This window comes from Lethenteron reissneri, chromosome 23, assembly GCF_015708825.2.
Source record: "Lethenteron reissneri isolate LAM-NWPU_2019-01 chromosome 23, ASM1570882v1, whole genome shotgun sequence".
Lineage (NCBI taxonomy): Eukaryota > Metazoa > Chordata > Hyperoartia > Petromyzontiformes > Petromyzontidae > Lethenteron > Lethenteron reissneri.
The window spans coordinates 13,169,670-13,187,964 of NC_083801.1; the positions used below are offsets into that span (position 1 = coordinate 13,169,670).

Below are 18,295 nucleotides of genomic sequence, written 5' to 3' on the forward strand. Positions count from 1 at the left end.
ACTTGGGGCATGTTCTATTTACATCCGCACAAAATTACTCCAAAAACATGAATACGATTAATTTTCCGCAGCTTCTGCGCCGCCCGTCTTATCCTCGCGAAGGCTCAGAATAGAATTCATTTAGCGCAGCCAAAGACCAACTTGCAGATGATATCTTTTAAGTATTGGATTCAAGGGCAGGGACCCAAAATGCAAGGGCGAAGTCGAGTGCCTCTGAAGCCGAGTCTATGGACTGAGGCCACACTTGTAAGGTCAAGGTTAAGGGATGAGACCTGAGAACACGTCAAGCCAGCCTCAAGCTTAAGGTCTAGAGCATTCCAAGGCTGATTTCTCAAGACAAGGCTCACATATCAGGGTGAACTTGCCACCACTTACATGTTGTTCCTCCTATTTTTGCAAATTATTGGATAACAGGATGGATTTAGCACTTACAGAAGACATTGACCTCTGTACTGTCACTTTCTTTTGTAATTAATTGATCTTGGAAATCCAGACTTTTCAGGAGGGAGATTGCATTGGGAAGTTTGGCCAAATTCCATGTTAGATGGTACTCTGTTAAATGTATGCGTTTGATGTCCACGTGACGTCAATTATATATTTTAAATGTCCCTGCTAACGAGGTTTCAATGGGCCTCGGTGCACACCCCCCATGATAAGAAACACAACATTCGATCGTATCTCCGATTACTAATGTATAGAGCTGGGGGCGGTTAAGTCGATCAAGTTGATTAACCGACTGAAAATTAAAATCGACGACTTTCCCGTGGCTTCGACACTTGAGCCACGAGCACGAACGTCGGCCGAGGGGAGGGGCGGCCGAGGGGGGGGGCCGAGGGGGGGGGCCGAGGGGGGGGGCGGCCGAGGGGGGGGGCCGAGGGGGGGGGCCGAGGGGGGCCGAGGGGGGGGGCGATGAGGGGGGGAGCGATGAGGGGGGGGGCGATGAGGGGGGGGGCGATGAGGGGGGGGGGCGATGAGGGGGGGGGCGATGAGGGGGGGGGGCGATGAGGGGGGGGGCGATGAGGGGGGGGGGCGATGAGGGGGGGGCCGAGGGGGGGGGCCGAGGGGGGGGCGATGAGGGGGGGGGGGCGATGAGGGGGGGCGATGAGGGGGGGGGGACCGAGGGGGGGGCCGAGGGGGGATGAACCCCGAGAATACCGGAGTAGGGCGGGCGACTTGAACGGCGGAGGTGGAGCAGACAGAGCGAGGGGTGGGGGGAGAATAACAACAGGGGAGGTGGCAGAGAAGGCGAGAGAGAGAGGCCAAGTAGGAGGGCGGAGAGAGCGACAGAGAGAGGAGGGCCGAGGCGTGGACAGCAGGAGTCGGAGACCGGGAGGAGGAGGAATAAGGAGAGCGAGCGGAGAGGGAGTAGGAAAAGTAGGAGGGAGGTCAGGAGCGGAGAGAAGCAGGAGGACGAGGAGAGCAAGGAGGAGAGCAAGGAGGAGACGAGAACAAGGGGAGGATCGTCATGGCGAGCGAGCAAGTGGACGCCGCGGGCCCCGCCGCCGTCTCGGCGCTGGAGGCGGCTCTGCTGGGCGCGCTGGGCCCACGCGAGCGGGCCGTGCTGTACGCGCAGGGCGTGCTGCTGTGGCACAGGCCACGCCACAGCGCCCTGCTGCTCTTCGCCCTGCACGGCCTCTTCTGGTGGGTCACGCCGTCATCGGTCACTACCACCACCAGGCGTCTGTTTTTTTTTTATGTCCGGAGGGATTTTCCTGAGCGCCCTGCCGCTTTGGGTCGCTGAGAGCCCGCGACAGCCTGCCCTAGGCCTGACCCCCCCCCCGCCCGCCTGCCCCAACACCACCTCGCCTCACCGCTGTCTTGAGGGCGGTGGAGGTTAAAGTCGGGTTGGAGTGAGGGACGACAATGGTTGCGTTTTGTTGGCTTCGCTTGTGAACGTTTTCGAGACGGGGAGTGTGGGTTGATGTACGTGAACCGGTTATTTTACAACGCTCCTGTGTGTGTGGTGTGGTGTGTACAGCGACGATTGTTTCGTCGTGTCGTGAGTCGCCAGTGTCGGCACGCCAACAACATTGAGGTTGTCGGGTGGTATAATGATTATAATGCGACACGATCGGGACGTCCACCTCCCGTAGTATTTGTTTTTCTAACGAAATGAATGCGTTGCTACGTTATGGTACAGGTTTTTTCTGCCACGCATTGATTAATACCATGCCTGTATGAACCCTTTTAGCAGTGCCCTCCCTACCTTGTTACGGACAAATTCGGACCTCATTGGTCACCCCGGTGCCCTGATCAATCTCAACGTTCGTCCTACTAAGTCCCATCACAAGGGAGAAAGACAAACAAATATACAAAAATAAATGTTGCCCGTATTGAAACGGCTTTACGTCGTATGGACCTGAACACGACAAGAATGTGGGTGAACCTTGATGGGTTGACAGGTATCAACTACACGCTTAGTGATTGTGGTGGAGTGATCTTGCAGGTAAACACAAACACCGCCGTCATTGCGGCGGTGTGGTTTGTCATGATAACATTAAATGATGTACAGTAGGCTACTACGAATACTTTCAAATTCCAAACTTACCCAGTGGCCTGTTGAAATAATATATTTTAATCTACCAATGTACAGTACTTCAAATTACCATTTATGGTGTTGTATTCGGCCAGCAGCATAACGTTATGCTCGGCAGAAAAAAACAATGTAATGTTGTACGAAAGTAAAAAAACCTTAGTCCAGCAGTGGATCGATCGTGGCCGATGATGAAACTCCGCATTCTAGTTGGGCTTCTTCAGATCCTGTGGATATGCGATAAAACAGGACACGGTTGCACTTGACACTTGGATAGGTCTCATTGTCTTTGACCGGTCCTTCCAGCTGATAACCCCCCACTCATGTCGGTGTCGGGAACCCATTGGCAGCACAGCTGGAATCTCAGACGTGCTTGGGCAGCGCACAAGTGTGTATGGTCCATGGAACAAGTGCCTGCCTGGGCTGTACATTGTAGTGGTACTCTCTAAGTCAATAGTTAACCGTGAAGTGGCGTGACGGGACAGTGTAACGTGTCTTTTATATATATACACGGTTTAATACAATGACTCACGTGAACTTTTTGAATCCGTGAACTTTCAAATGTTATTCTGTGCTATGCTGTGAACCCTGCTGCATGAATTCCATTGCAGACTATGGCAAACATCAGTGTCAAGTGATATCTTAGCAGGGCCCTGGGTCAACCTCCCCCCCCCCCCCCCCACTTTAACTTGCATGGAGTGATGGTCAAATAACCCCTAACCACTCAAATGTAAATTATAATTATTGGAAGATCGTTTGTAACTGTGCTTATATTTAGGTCCCACTTAACGGGTGTGTCACTGCATGGAGGAATAAAATGAATGCGACCAATTACTGTGCACAGACAGTGGATGTTTTTGACATTCTGCATTAACACGATGTTTGATGTTTCTATATTTTACAGGGGTATATCCAAGATGACGCTCACATTCAGGCCATACTTTGTACTGGCGTCATTTCTGCTGCTGCTGATATCTATAGAGTCATGGAAATATAGAAAGTGGCTTAAAATACCCAGCATCTTTGGTACGTACTCAGTAATGTTAAGTCACACGAAACATATCCTGTATATCACACATCGGATTTGTTTTCCCTTGTTATATTATCATGTTCTGTCTTTTTCAGGGAGACGCAGAGATGACTCACCAAGTGAAAGGTAATTATCAAAACTTCACATTCAGAACTACCTATTGCTTCACTTAATATAAACTAATAAAACACCGCAAGAAGAAATGCTGTCAAAATACACATTGTAAGTTTCAATTATGGTGTCAGTCACAAATACTCTACTTTTAATTTCAAGAAAAAAATATTGAGGTCTTAGAATTGTGTAATCGCTGCTTATTAATATTTTAGATTTATTAGCTTCCAGTTTAAGTTGTGATGTTTGTCATTTTAGCCTAGACGAGGATGTGATCAGGTGTTGTTCAAGTCCTCACCCTGGCTAGCTGCCATATTGTAAAGTATACTCAGAACTTATTTAAAGAAACGCTCCCATTACTGGGCAAGTTGAAAAAGAGATTTGTTTAGCACATGCTCGCTAAAACGGTCATGTTTCAGGTCTTCGTTCAAAGAATCCCGTGAGATCCGTTTTGTAAAGCGCAGTATTTGTATAACGAGCATATTTTCATGTTTAACTCTTGATGGCAAGCTTTCCGGAATCCTAAGTGCTATGTGGATCAGGTTGCACCCAGGCATTGCTGACACAGAGGTTGGGGGTGGAGAAGGGGGCATTTGCGACCTGTGGGAAAAATGGTTACTATAGCACTGCCACGGCAGGAAAAAAAACATGTTTGAACATGACCGTTGTTGAATTTGATGTTCGGAATTTGTCATCACAATGATATTTCATAGCTGTTGCATGACGTTTATTTTGCTATGTAAAGTTATTTAAGATAGTGCACTCATGATTATTTTACGCTATACATTTTTATCATAAAAGTCTTGTGCTTATACCATTAGCTACCATAAAGTGTGATATGTTGGGCCTCCTGTCATACGGTAAACTGCCTGTGATTTGAGAACTCATGTGACCCAGCTTTTATGGGGTTAAAGTGTTTAGTGAGTGGATGGATGCGTGCATGTGTGTGTGTTGGCTTGTATGTGCACAGCTGGACAGTAGTTCATCCTGATCTGCTGAGTGTACCAGAGCTTTGCCGTCGGCTGGCTGAGACTTGGTTCTCCCTCCTTACCTACCTGCACAATATACTCGCTTTTAAAAGAGAAAATCGTGGAAAGGTAAGCACACATTTTCCCCATCGCACTACTGGCATAATAAACTGATTGAGTTGATGCTGATTGTTTCGTCTGTCTTTGTTTTCTGACACAGTTCTGCCTGATAGTTTGCATCTGCTGTGCTGTGCTGGCTGACATTGGACGCCGTGTGCCTGGTATTGTAGTCTGCTACCTCATCTGTAAGTATGCTCGTACCAACCACAAAAGGCCATTAAATAATATATTACCATAAATAATTTTTACTCCGCATCCTTGCTCAATTGTAAATGGATTCCCATAACGAACACACTTATGTCACTGTTCAACATAACTATAATTTGTGATCATCTGCAAGATGAGTGCAATCAAATGTTCCTTTTTTTGCTGTTCGCATAGTACTGGCAGCCCTTCTCTGGCCATTGGCTTCATACTACGGCATAGGACACAAGATACGCCACCTGTTTGATGGACTTCTTCACATGCTGGACTACAGCCGACAGGCGCTAATCGCTCATAGATCTGCAGGGGGAAGAAGTGAGCTTGGCATGATTACAGTCTGCTCCGTGTTTACATGTATTTTTGTTGCTGCTTGTTAACATAAAGCACTGTCTGCTGGTAGGGAGTCTTGAATCACTATCATGAGATGCCAATCATCGCAGAATTATTTGGAGCAATAAGAACTTGTTTGTTACATACTTTGTAATTTATTGTTGCAATTTTTGGATTCTCTTATGTTTTAAAATAAAAGGAGATGATGAAAAAGGAACATTGGATGAAGATGAGGTGGAAACTGACAGTGAAGATGAATTGGCTGCTTTTTACCCAAAGGTAATCACACCACTTGATATTTAGCTGTTTTAAATATAAAAATCACATTTAATATAATAAAAATAATAACCGAAAAACGAGTTCGAAACTACATTCAAGTGTGAAACCAACTTTTATGTGTAACTACTGTGCTGCATCTCCTGTACCACCGCTACCTGGAGCACAGCTGGACCCTGCCACAGTGGAAGAGGCGCTGGCACTGTCTGAGTCGGAGCCATCGGATGACGAGGCATCGTACCGCGAGGCCGTAGGACTGGGTCTGATGAGGGGAGGCACGCCGCAGCTTACAGATGGCTCCGATGGTGCATAGCTTTTATGTTAAATTTTTTATTCACACGTACATTTACACTTTTGGTGGATGGTGAGATGATGGTATGTATAATGTTATGCCTACAAATTTAAAAGCGCTTAATATACAAAAAGTATTGGAAAATGATATCAAAATTTGTCATACTATATATTGGTGTACAAAATATTACTGATAATCATCAAATAAGATTAAATATTGGTGCTTTGGCTTTGCACATGATCAAACAAACCTAACTTTCTGTCATGGCCAGAAGATTTATCAATGTAATAGAAGACAGACTACGAATGTAATAAGGAAGGCGTGCCCACATTTTGGTGTTTCTAGACATGGAGCATCACAGCCAGCACAGTGACCTGGAAGACACGTTTGCGCGTGACCTGGCCGCCTTCCCGTCAGAGCGAGGTGGTGTGGGCCTGGATAGCGACGATGATGACACCTTGGGAATTCCCAGCATCCTGGAGACACGGCCCAGCCGTCCACGCCCTAACTCCCTACGCCAGAGCCTCCCAGCCGACAACGAAGACTTCTATGACTCGGACACTGACGCTATCAATAGTGAGATGTCCATGAGTGGGTTGCCCTCTCCCGATGACTTTGTGGGAGAAAGGATGCCCGAGGACGTCTTCCTGCCTGCCGACGATGGTTCAAGCATGGCGGACTGTGAGGAGGAGCAGCACAGTTCAATGTTTATGGGTGGGAATAGCGGGAACCTGGCGAACGAAATTGTAAATGCGGCCTTCACGGCTATGGTGAGGAACACCCTGTCGGCACTTACATCATCCGACTCAACCTCATCCGACTCCCGCTTGGCAACATCTCGGAACCAGGCAGCACCGGCAGGCAGGTCTCGGCAAACCGCCGCTCTCAGAGCTGAGAAGGGAAACCGGCGGCACCACACTCGGGCAGCAGGCGCTGTGGCTGCGGAGCGCGTGCCCATGACTGCTGCTGATGCAGAGAGCTTTTATGCGGACACGGACGAAGAGGCGGAGGAGATAAATGACGGGTTTGAGCTACTGGACCAGACGGAGCTGGATCGCTCTGACACGGATGGGCAGCACGGCCGGGAAGGGCGCGCCTCGGGAGGCAGTGCTCAGACTCGCGGCCAGAGCTCGGGCTTCCTCTCCAAGCTGCTTCGCAAGCGGCATTAAAGCACTAAGTTCCCCGCGCTAGTTGACTGCTGCTCATCATAGTCCAGAATAGGCTGTTTATCTCTTATTTTTCTCTGTTGTGACTCGCCGTATTTTATCATATGACACTATCGGCAACTGCAACGTTAGCAGTGGAAATGGTCACGATCACTGGACTTGCCTTTCACTTGAATGCAGCTTCTGAACAAATTAATGACAACACGTTTCTGGATTAATGTGCTCAAAGTATTAACAAAAAGATATTGCTTAGACCTATTGTGTATAATTGTGTGTATAATAGCATTTTTTTCAATTGCGATTGGAAAAAACATTGCACTTGGCAGTGGCTAGTATTTTTATTTTAAAATAGTGGCAATTCATGGGTGCGTTTGACCAGTGTTCTTCAACTGGCGATCTACGGACCACATTGCTCTTGGAGTGGCCCATTGAGCTATGGCCTGCCGAGACAGAGATACAAATTGGTGAAATAATAGCTAAATAATAAACAAGAGATGGAGATGAGACCTGTAGACAAAAAATAAGTTGAGTGAGATGACTGCAAGATTAACGAGATGGAGATGATCGATCTGGAGACCAGAGGTACATAGTCATCCCTAGTACAGTATACATCAGAAACGTTGTTACTGACAAAAGACAATTTAACAAAAGCTGAAAGTACAAAAAGAAGCTTGAGAAGCATGCTGGAAATTAAACTGAGAAACAGAAAAAAGAACACGTGGATTGGTGAGAAGACTGCAAGTTAAAGGCTACATTGACTAATAAGCAAAGTAAGTGGACTTGGGCATAATACGTCACAAATAGGGGTTGATGGCCAGTGGTTGGCCGTAACGATGGAGTGGCAGCCAAAGGTGGAAAAACACCCCCAGCGCATGACCACCGTAAGAAATAGAGCGATGAGATCGTCTCGTGTTCAGAATTTAATTGGATTGTTGCATTACATGACCGAGAGACGGCGATGTCTGGGGGGTGGAAGGGTAGGCCTTCATCTCACAAGAAGAGAACATCATTGCTGATGTATAGGTATTATGTCAATGCCAAGTGACATCGTAATTTATGTATAGGTGACACTGATAAAATTTGCATGTGGCCTGCCAGCACATGCTCGTTGTTTTGTGGCTCGCTCGAAGATATAGTTGAAGAACGCTCCAGTAGACCATACTTTTATTATATTTGTTGTGGTGCAATTTGCCCATTGTGAATAACATTGTGTAACAGGAAGCAAAAAAGAGTGATTATTACATTTATTGTAAAACAACAGTCCCAGACAATTTGACCATTGCTAATGTATGTTCTATGAGAATTGCATTAAACATTCAAGTCACATGTGCTTCTGTCAATGCTTATTTTGCCGTTATTTGATTTTGTTTAAAAACAATTGCAGTCTTATCAGAACACGATTTTGCGTATACTGTACACGTTTTGATAGCCTTGCAGAATAATTGAGCATTACAATTTTTCAGCGTGGTGTATGCATGTCATTCCGTGAAATCATATAACCGTGTTGCGCAATGTGGTTAAATTCAATGAGATGTAAGTATTGCTCGTGATAAATATATATGTGTTTAATGATGTAACATTACGAACATCACAATGTCTTGTACAATATGAGGACTCGTACCACACATCCACTCGGTTCATTGCAAACTTCAAAGGTTAACCACTGTACATTTTATTTGAAATGTGTACATATTGCATTGTAAATTCATACGTATCCTCTACTGCATAATGCATTTTCTCACACTTATCTACTTGCTTTTTTAAATGAGCTTTATTTTTAATTCGAATTAGCAAGTTATTTAAGCTTGTATCTGGCACCATGTGCTTTATTATTTTAAATTCTAAGTAGAGGTAATTTAAGCTTGTATCTGGCACCATGTGCGTGGCCAGGTTTACAGCAGTGCTGATTTTATCTAAATTTACACAATAGCGTCCACGACAGCAAAAACAAGGCCTGACACTGTTTTAACCACACAATTCCCAAGATCAATATTACAGTTTGGATGGGGACACTTTTGCATGCCCCTCGGAATCCGTTGCAGACACATCTATTTTTGGTGCGGGCATCTTGTCGTGATCTGTAAGTGGGATAAAAATATGACATTACAACGGTTTTGCAGTGGGCGAGATCAGTGGCCTGCATTTGCTGATTATTACTGCTTTGCGATGGTGGTTTGTGACTTGTGTGCGAGTGCTTTATTCCGTCACCTGTGACTTGCTTTTCTCAGTTATATTGCCTACCCTGCACTTTAAGAAAAGCTTAAAATGAATTAGTCTAGTTTTATAAGTGTCAATGAAAAGGTATCTCTAGTCAGCAAAAACAAACTTTGCTGTAAGTGGTGCTGGAGCATCATCAGACTTATTAAACATTGCCTTATGGTGTATGGGTAGCTTGATTGCCATTGAAGCGTTGCATTGCTTGTTTCTGTAGCCCCCTCTTAATTTAGTCCATATTTATTTAAAATAAAATGTACATAACATTTACAGCCAGGTAATCTTGGTTAAAATATATGTAAAGCAAAATAGCGATGTTAAAGCATTCATTACATTAAATTGCAATTTGCTGCTCCACAGCTTGTGTGGCTGCGTGTGTTTGATATCACCTTCACCCACCTGGAATATCCCACGGAGACTGGTATAGGCTCTGTGCTGCATCCACCTTCACCGTCTCCCCAGTGATGAAGGATGCAGCAGGTGACAGCAGGAAGCAAACGACTGGCGACACCTGGCCAGGAATACAAATTGTGACTACTCCGAAAACGGAGTATTTCTTCAATTGTTTTATATACTTTTTTAAAATGTATAAGCAGGAAATAAGAACATGCCTTGGGAGTTCGTCCAGGTGGCCTGCTTTTACAAGCAGATATACTTGTTGGATACGTGCATTGCAATATTCAAGCATGCTTCGGTAAAAGCAAGGTAACTTAACCTGAAAGGTGCGTGTTTGTCAAGTAGTACATTTAACTACAGTGGACATTAAAAGCTAATACAATTGCCAAATGTTGAGACATTTCAAAGTTTTATGGGGGAATTATTGAACATTTAATAGCTTTGGATATTAGCTGTGTACTGTGTAGATATTAATTCACACCTTTTAGGTCACTGGCTTGTGTGTATTCTGATTTTAAATTACGTTTTCTGGCTACTGGTAATTTTGGATTGAACACGTAGTGACATACCTCCTCTGGCAAACCAAGCCTCTTGGCAGGGATCCTTGGCTTCATCATATCAAATGGAGATTCTGACAAATGCTTATAGTTTTCAGATGCAGTTTGGGAAAATATTGTTCCCTGCCAGAGTAAGAGACAACATATAATCACTTTACTGGAAATGGAAATAATACATTGAATTTAACATTTCTATAAAATACTGCTTGAAGGGCAGGTCAAGAAATTATGTTTCCAAATAAAATTACCATGGGGTAGGCTAATCTCCCATTTGCACTCCCAAACCAGTGGTTAAAGAATCACATTCCTTACTCTGGTTCTTTCGGGAAAGTCACGTAGGCTTCTCCATACCAAGAAATCACATTCTGAAGCAAGGGAACGTTTATCCACAGAACAAACACTACTGCCATTACAAAATGGTATTCCAATACTAAATGGATTTGGCTAAACTCTCCATTGCAAGAATGTCCTGACATCGAATTTTGAGAGACGGTGCTGCTTTCCAAGATAAATGGAATTATAAAATGTGCAGCAATGGCATAGTGGTTGGTGCATTGGGAAAATAACCTGGCGACCTGAGCATTATTCTCAGTGAATAAATGTGGCAAGTGATATCAGAACGTCTGTCTTCCCCTCCTTCAACGAGCATGGTCAAATATAGTCAAATAAACCCCATGACGAACCTGGTATGGAGAAGCCTCCATCCATAGGCAGAATGTGAAGGGATGAAGTTAGTTTGAGTTATGTTATCGACCCGGAAAGGATAAATCGCTGAGTTTTCCCCCGACTAGGATTTGAACCGCACAAATTTAAAATCCGCTCTAGCTGCTGCACCATGCTGGCTGGAACCACGATAATATGATAAGAGGCTGTGATCGTACCGGTGCAACAGCATTGATGCGGACGCCGCTGCTCGCCCACTCGATGGCCAGGCTCTTAGTGAGGTTGTCAACGCCTGCTCGTGCCGCGCCCGTGTGCCTGGCAGGTGGTGCACGTTAATTGTTATTCTATTGGGCTTTATCCAGGTAATAAAGTTTCCTCCCAAATGCAAAACACTCCTTGAAACGGGGAATTGTTCAAACATGGTAATGCAGCACCCTCCTGAAAAAAGTGTCATGAGACTTGATGAAGATATACTGGCTATATAGCAGAATTATTTTAGTATGTTGCAAAAAACGTAAAAACTGGTGGGAATAGATTTTTCTTGTACACACGACTGCATAGGCAAGGAATGAAATGTACTCACGACATTCCCGGAAACCCTCTCCACATGTCAGCAATTATATTTACGATGACTCCACCGTGATCTTTCATCCACAAGTTGTACACTGCACCACACAAAACGACAAATTAGCAGAGAAGCCAATATAAGGAAATGGTGTTCAAGTGCTGTAAACACGTTGACATTCGCATAAATTATGCCTTATGTTGGTGATGAAACTTCATGTGAAACAAAAGTGATAAACTTCTGGAAAATATATTCCCCAATGTAGTTGGAATTACCATATTAATACATCTTCCATACTATTGTGCTCATTGATCTTCTCTGCTAGACAAATATGTTGCCCCCGAATGTCCCTTGTATTAGCATCATCTATATTTTCATTGTAATGTCCATGTTATCACGATTGTCTCCAATTGATCTTGGGTCATCCTCTCCTGGTAGGAACCTCCTGGTTACACCAGCCCACAGGGGATTATTGTGTCCGTCCGTCCGTTGTGCGGGGAGGGGCCGGGTGGGGAGGGAGGGGCTGGGTGAGGAGGGGAGGGTGGGGAGGGGCTGGGTGGGGATGGTGTGGATGGTGGGGCTGGGTGGGGGGTGGGAGGGGTGGGGCTGGGTGGGGAGGGGCTGGTCACCCCGTGGTGCCCTTATAAAACTCAATGTTTAACCTACTCACGCCGGCTTGTGCTCGCCCTCACAGTTGGCCATATTTGCGGAATACACCACGCCGCCGTTGACCCTGGCCATTGACCGAGCAACTCAACGTTCCTACCAGCTCCCTCCGCAGGAATGTGTTTCTTGCCACGAATAAAAAAAGGTGAGCTGGAGACTCCTGTGTATAATAACACAATATAGAGAGGAAGTTGTCGTGAAGTTGTAGAACTGAGGCTGATGGCCGAGGCGACGCTCACCCTCGCGGCAGCACAGGAAGGTGCCGGTGAGGTTGGTCTCGATGACGGCGTGCCAACCCTTGGTGCTGATGCCCTCAGCCGGACTGGGGAACTGCCCACCTCCGTTGTTCACCAGGAAGTCGATCTTTCCATACCTCTCTAGGGTGGTGCTCATCAAGCCCCGTACCTGTGGGTGACGAAAGTTCCATTTTTAACACTTCTCGGCCAAGACCGACTGCCGGGTACGGAGAGGTGCCTAAGGGAGGAGAGTCAGGGGAGGGGCCTAAGGAAGGGGGAGTCAGGAGAGGGGCCTGAGGGGGGGGGGGGGGGGTCAGAGGAGGGGTCTAAGGGAGGGGGGGTCAGGGGAGGGGCCTAAGGATATGGTGGGGGGGGGGTCAGGGGAAGGGCCTAAGGATATAGGGGGGGTGGTCAGGGGAGGGGCCTAAGGGAGGGGGGGTCAGCGGAGGGGCCTGAGGGAGGGGGGATCAGGGGAGGGGCCTAAGGGAGGGGGGGGGGTAAGGGGAGGGGCCTAAGCAAGAGGGGGGAGCCGATAGTTAAGGGGGCTGGCTACCTGGCTGGCTGCCTGGCTAACTCAAGTTAAGTTATCTTTTATACAGGTAGGAACAACAGGTTCCACACTGCCCACCAGGGATTATTTGTCCGTCGTGCATCGGAATGCAGCCCACCCATGCACCCCCCCACCGACCGTCGAGCAGGGCCACGATTGGTTGAGGATGTCGGGGAGGGTGGGGGGAAGGTAAACACGCCCAATCATCCAACTCCCCCCCCCCCCCCAAACGCCGAGCGGGGCCGTCATTGGTAGAGGTGGGGAGTGTGAGTCTGAGAGTGAGTGTGTGTGAGTCTGAGAGTGTGGGTGTATGTGTGTGAGCCTGAGAGTATGAGAGTGAGTGTGTGAGTCTGAGAGTGTGTGTGTGTGTGAGCCTGAGAGGCTGAAAGTCTGAGAGTGAGTGTGTGTGAGTCTGAGAGTGTATGTGTGCCGGAGAGTATGAGAGTGAGTGTGTGAGTCTGAGAGTGAGTGTATGTGTGTGAGCCTGAGAGGCTGAGAGTATGAGAGTGAGTGTGTCTGAGAGTGTTTCTTTTATGATCTAGTCGAGGGATTTGCTTGGTGTATTTGGTTAAGGGATCTGTCTGGAGGATCTGGTTGACACCTCTTGCTCGTGACGGATGTTGCACTGCACGGTCGTGACTCGGGCCGGGCTGCTGGGTGGGATGCAGCCACAAAGCTCTTGTGCCGCCTCCTGCAGCCGCTCCATCTTCCTCGACGCGATCACGACGCTGCATCCTGCCCAACACATGGCACCGCAGGAATGTGGCAAATTTCATCACGCCATATCGCGTACAATAGCATATGATGTCGCATTCGCGACAGGACCCTTACAATATCATCCAAATTGCGACTTGCTTTACGCCATGGGTCCCCCCCCCCCCAAATTTTTAAATTGCGATTTGTCAATAAATTTAACATTGAAAAAAACTATACACGTAATTAATTTCATCAGGTAACGTATTTTACGTGAATAAGTCTGTTAATTCGATGTTTGAAGGGTTTCATTTGCGCTCTGTGACGACCGTGCATTACAGAGTCGCAATGCATTGTGGATATCAGAGGGCGGTTTGTGCTAGAAGGCCTGAAGGTGGCGCTGTTTCTAACGCACACGTTATCAATCCACTGGTGGATGAAGGGCTTTGGGACCGTCCATAAATGACGTCACGCGATTTTGGACAATTTTAACCCCCCCTCCTCGTCACACGGCGTCACAAAGTCAGACCCCCCCTCAAATATGACGTCACAAAGCTCTGCCCCCCCCCCCAACCATATTTCCATTTTAAAAATAAAACATGCTTCAAATCGCTTTAGTAGAACGTGTTGTCTATATTTATTTAAAGTTGCGCATTTTGATGTGACGTCACATTTCTCACACATCTTCACAAATGTCTGACCCCCCCCCCCCCCATAGGTGCGTGACGTCATTTATGGACGGCCCCTTACAATACAAAATACGGACTGTTTAGAAAATTAGGTGGGCTTGGGCATCCAGCAAAGTCACGTAGGTAATTTTTTTTTTTAATGAAAAACGTATTAGTTTATAAATTTTTATTTAATTTAATTTTTTACCTACGTGAATTTATCGAAAAAACCTAAGAGTATGAATCCTTGCAATCACGAAAGCTTCAAATCTAGAACTTCATCCAGCAGTGGATTGATCATCGCTAATGATGATGACAATGAGCATTGCAAACCAAAAATAATTCCACGATGTGGGGCGATGTTTGTCTCCAACATTGCGGACACACGATGTAATTTTGGTCTGATTAAAATAAACAAAAAAATGAATTACGAGAAGGTAAAATATGGAACGCTTCACGAATTTGCGTGTCATCCTTGCGCAGGGGCCATGCTAATCTTCTCTGTATCGTTCCAATTTTAGTATATGTACTGCCGGAGCAAGTACAGAAGCATAGCATGCCACGTCCACTATTTATACCAACCTGTTTGCGACGTACTTTACACCATGGGACCCCCGAAGGTAATTAATGTATTAATTACGCGTTGAAATATTACAAACATCATCATAGTTAACCAATATCGTCTGTGAATATTGTGTACGAAATTTATTTTCGTTATTAGGCAGATATTTTAAGGGTTTTATTTGCGAACTTGCGCGATAGCTGTGTACAATGCATTGTGGGTCCACGCGGACGGGTTGCGTTAGTGGCCTCAAGGTGGCGTTGTTGTCGATTGCTAATCGACATTAAATCCGGCATGTTGCATAGTTTAATCCATGTTGATTTTATGTCCTCGATTATCAAACGTATATTATATTAGCTTAATACGTCCCTTCCAACGTACGTTAAAACTCTTGCAATTGTTTACATTGTATCGATAATTGAGGACGTTAAATGCGTTTATTAAATGTTGTCGAGTTTTGTAACATACAAATTCCATGACATACATTTTCATCCATCGTCAATCTACTGCTAGATGAAGGCATTCCTAAATCATCGCCATTAAACCACAAATCGATCGCAACGTCGGAATGTTGACTGGTAACCTGCATGTGCAGGTTACTGATTGTTACTGATTGTCTGCCCATGTGTACTTTTGTTCGGACTGATATCCAGCAGAAAGCTGGATATAAGAACATCGTATATAAGCGTGCGTACAGGGAGGATGGGGGGCGGGTAAAGTTTTGACAGATTTTTGCGTACCTACTCAATGGATGGCCCCTAATCAAACAATTACATTTACTGAGTATTTGTCATTGGTGACGCCACTGATCATAGCTTTGTCCATAACGTCGTGGGTCGCATCTGCAATCTACCCAATAACTACGGGGCAGCAGCGAAGTTGACGACATTTTCAGCTCAGATTGGTGCGGCAATTGGTGGTGGGGGGCAATAATGTTGAAACATGGTAGTTAAAAATGGGACCTTTTTTGCCAGTATCAAAGTATGAGAACGCCTTTTGGCGTTCTTTGGTCTGACATCGGTGAGTTTCAAAGACAATGCATAGTTTGTTTGCATGTTCACCACAAGTAATGCAGGCATGATTCCTTGCAAAAGGTTTCTATTTGGTGGTTGAACATCTTAACACCTGTTTTATTGCCAGAAAGGGTCAAACCTATTCTTATATATTTTTTCATAGTTGTCAAGGAGGCCCCAACTCGTAGTTCTAGATTTGAAGCTTTCGTGACTGCAAGGATTCATACTCTTAGGTTTTTCTTTGGTAAAGTCACGTCGGTAAAAAATAAATATAAGTAATACAAAAAATAGAAATAATAAAGGAAATAAAAGATATAAAATAGTTCAAATATTTATTTTATTATTTATATTATTTATTTTTATTTTTTACCTACGTGACTTTACCGAAAAAAACCTAAGAGTACCCAACTCGTAGCTTTGGCCACCAGGAGGTTGGGGGGGGGAAGCAAGGCACCCCCTGCCCCCACGCTACTACGAGGAAGCATTCGTTTGAAGGACACACCGCAACTTCCCAAGGGTGGCAGCTCTCCTAGAGTTTGTGGCACTGTCGCCCATGCACAAGCAGTGCACAGAGTCAAGAGCAGATTTTCCCAGCAGGTGGCGCCAATCGCCTTTGTGAAATTATATCTCGACTGGGTGAACAGTGGCGGCATCACCATTCACCCATACCCGTCCATGTTACTCATGTGTGGGTTTACAATTAAGCTCCATGTGCATGCGTTTGTTTTCAATGGCGTATCTGAGCCGAGCCATTGCGGTGCCCTGGCGGATTACGAGCGGTTTTCCAGTGCTGAGCCGGAACCGAACCGTGCTGCACTAGCCTCACACAATACGTACATCTGAATCTGGCTTGGGATCATGTAGGACTAGGGGCGGCTCTAATGACGCGTTCATTGCGTTGTGTTGTCGGTCTGTCCACTGTGAGGGCACAGACTCCCTGCGTCATATACGGTGCATGGTGCGTCTCAACTCACGGCTTCTGCTCGTGGGAAAATAACATGCTGCCTCCACAACCATGCTGGGCTGGCTCGGCACGGCCGCTCGGTTTGTGCAATAGAAAACACGTGTTGTAGTGGTGGTCGTGCAGGCTCACCCAGGGACACCAGCTCAGCTGCTATCGCCTTCCCGATGCCGGTCCCTCCGCCAGTTACGATCGCAACTTTGTTGCTGAACAGCCCGGCTCGGAATACAGACATGGTTACCTGCAGCGAGGACAATACAATGCTCACTTAGACACCACTCACTCACTCACCACTAACTCAGCACTCACTTCGCACTCACTCAGGCACTGCTCACTCACTCAGACACCACTAACTCAGCACTCGCTTACTGCACTCGGACACTTAGTACTCAGACATCACTAAGCATTCTCATTCAATGCTCACCTAGCACTCACTCGTTTAGACAACACTCGCTCAGCACTCGCTCACTGAACACCACTCAACTCAAGACGGCACCCTCTCAACACGGAGCGCTCGAATGCTAGCACAGAAGGCCTGGCCTCACACAAACACTACTCACTCAGACACCCGACTCCGCTGAACAAAGTCCACCACGGAGCTCCAAGTGACACGGGGGGGGGGGGGGGGGGTGGCTTGGCTCGGGAAGTGGCCGAGCCGTCCAACTCGTAGCCACTCCTAACTCGTCAGCGGTGCCGCCCCTCGCTGGTGGCCATGTAGAGAATCGGTGGAAGTTTGCCGGCTTGATGAAACTCCCCGCAGACACGTTGTGTCCTTAAACCCAAAGCCGTAATTACACACACACACCCCAATAATAAAATATGCTCAAAATGTCCCCCCCCCCAATATATTGCTATAAAAATATTTTTCTAAATAATAATTGCGATGCTATGTAAATAAAAACAACAATTTGCTAAACCTTGGCCACAATATCTGGACTTGTCTTCATATAACAATGCATAGATTTCTGTGATTGTGGTTATGGTTGTACTTTATATCTCTGCCATTACATACAATGAAACAAGAAAAGGTAAAAAAGAAAAAAAACAGAGAAATACACTATAAAAAGTCCATCCCATGTGTTTAGCTACGAATAAAAAAAATTGGCCGGATGAAAAAATAATGCGAGCGTTAACGGGGTTCGCTGCTGGGCTCTGGCCCAATCATACGGCGCAGTTTGCGCAGTTCGCGCAGTTCGCGCAAAACAAACACACAAATATTAAAACACACATTTTTAACTTGCATAGTAAAGCAATTGTATTGTTTCATTTGCTATACAGCCAGACAATACGGCAAATCGCTAACCTCATAAAAGTTGAAGGCAGTATAGTACTACAGTAATAGAGCAAGTGCAGAATCACTGAACCCGAATTGATAGCTTGAAAGCATTTAGCGCGGGGCACTTGAAAGTGCGGGACCCGTAGCTTATGTGGCTACTCTTGCTAGGAGGACAATCCGGCAGTGTGCGGTGTGGCGTGAGTCGATGTTGTGTGGAGGAGGGCACGGCGTGACCCGCGTTGACC

General features: G+C 46.2%; 2 protein-coding genes and 1 non-coding gene across 6 annotated transcripts; 1 reads left to right on the plus strand and 2 right to left on the minus strand.

The window, feature by feature from the left end:
- The first annotated feature begins 1,272 nt into the window (after positions 1-1,272).
- LOC133346010 (reticulophagy regulator 3-like) lies at positions 1,273-9,601 on the plus strand. The gene is made up of 9 exons (XM_061557250.1): positions 1,273-1,641; positions 3,438-3,559; positions 3,659-3,689; positions 4,645-4,771; positions 4,863-4,947; positions 5,144-5,281; positions 5,496-5,575; positions 5,742-5,877; positions 6,210-9,601. The coding sequence occupies exons 1-9, from the start codon at positions 1,466-1,468 to the stop codon at positions 7,031-7,033; spliced, it is 1,719 nt and encodes a 572-aa protein (XP_061413234.1). The 5' UTR covers positions 1,273-1,465; the 3' UTR covers positions 7,034-9,601.
- PECR (peroxisomal trans-2-enoyl-CoA reductase) lies at positions 8,258-18,096 on the minus strand. Of its 4 annotated transcripts, none has more exons than XM_061557255.1 (9): positions 18,078-18,096; positions 16,907-17,015; positions 13,479-13,612; positions 12,331-12,496; positions 11,444-11,525; positions 11,079-11,175; positions 10,210-10,320; positions 9,644-9,755; positions 8,258-9,108 (listed from the first exon to the last, which is right to left on the minus strand). In XM_061557255.1, exons 2-9 carry the CDS (start codon positions 17,007-17,009, stop codon positions 9,023-9,025), a joined length of 891 nt encoding a protein of 296 aa, XP_061413239.1. In that variant the 5' UTR covers positions 17,010-17,015; positions 18,078-18,096; the 3' UTR covers positions 8,258-9,022. The 4 variants fall into 4 exon arrangements, with proteins under 4 accessions (XP_061413239.1, XP_061413235.1, XP_061413236.1 ...); XM_061557251.1 differs by lacking the exon at positions 18,078-18,096 and adding an exon at positions 17,335-17,402; XM_061557252.1 differs by lacking the exon at positions 18,078-18,096 and adding an exon at positions 17,259-17,318.
- On the minus strand, positions 14,677-14,783 carry LOC133346253 (U6 spliceosomal RNA). The gene has a single exon (XR_009755521.1). It is a non-coding gene; the product is annotated as a U6 spliceosomal RNA (small nuclear RNA).
- Positions 18,097-18,295: the final 199 nt, after the last annotated feature.

Excerpts from the sequence above, each read along its gene's own strand:
- LOC133346010 (XM_061557250.1), top strand. The coding sequence starts at position 1,466 with ATGGCGAGCGAGCAAGTGGACGCCGCGGGCCCCGCCGCCGTCTCGGCG. Across the intron at positions 3,560-3,658 it reads TAAAATACCCAGCATCTTTG|GGAGACGCAGAGATGACTCA; the intron begins GTACGTACTCAG and ends TGTCTTTTTCAG. Across the intron at positions 4,772-4,862 it reads AAAGAGAAAATCGTGGAAAG|TTCTGCCTGATAGTTTGCAT; the intron begins GTAAGCACACAT and ends TTTCTGACACAG.
- PECR (XM_061557255.1), bottom strand. The coding sequence starts at position 17,009 with ATGTCTGTATTCCGAGCCGGGCTGTTCAGCAACAAAGTTGCGATCGTA. Across the intron at positions 12,497-13,478 it reads ACATCCGTCACGAGCAAGAG|GTACGGGGCTTGATGAGCAC; the intron begins GTGTCAACCAGA and ends CGTCACCCACAG. Across the intron at positions 9,109-9,643 it reads GTCTCCGTGGGATATTCCAG|ATCACGACAAGATGCCCGCA; the intron begins GTGGGTGAAGGT and ends TCCCACTTACAG.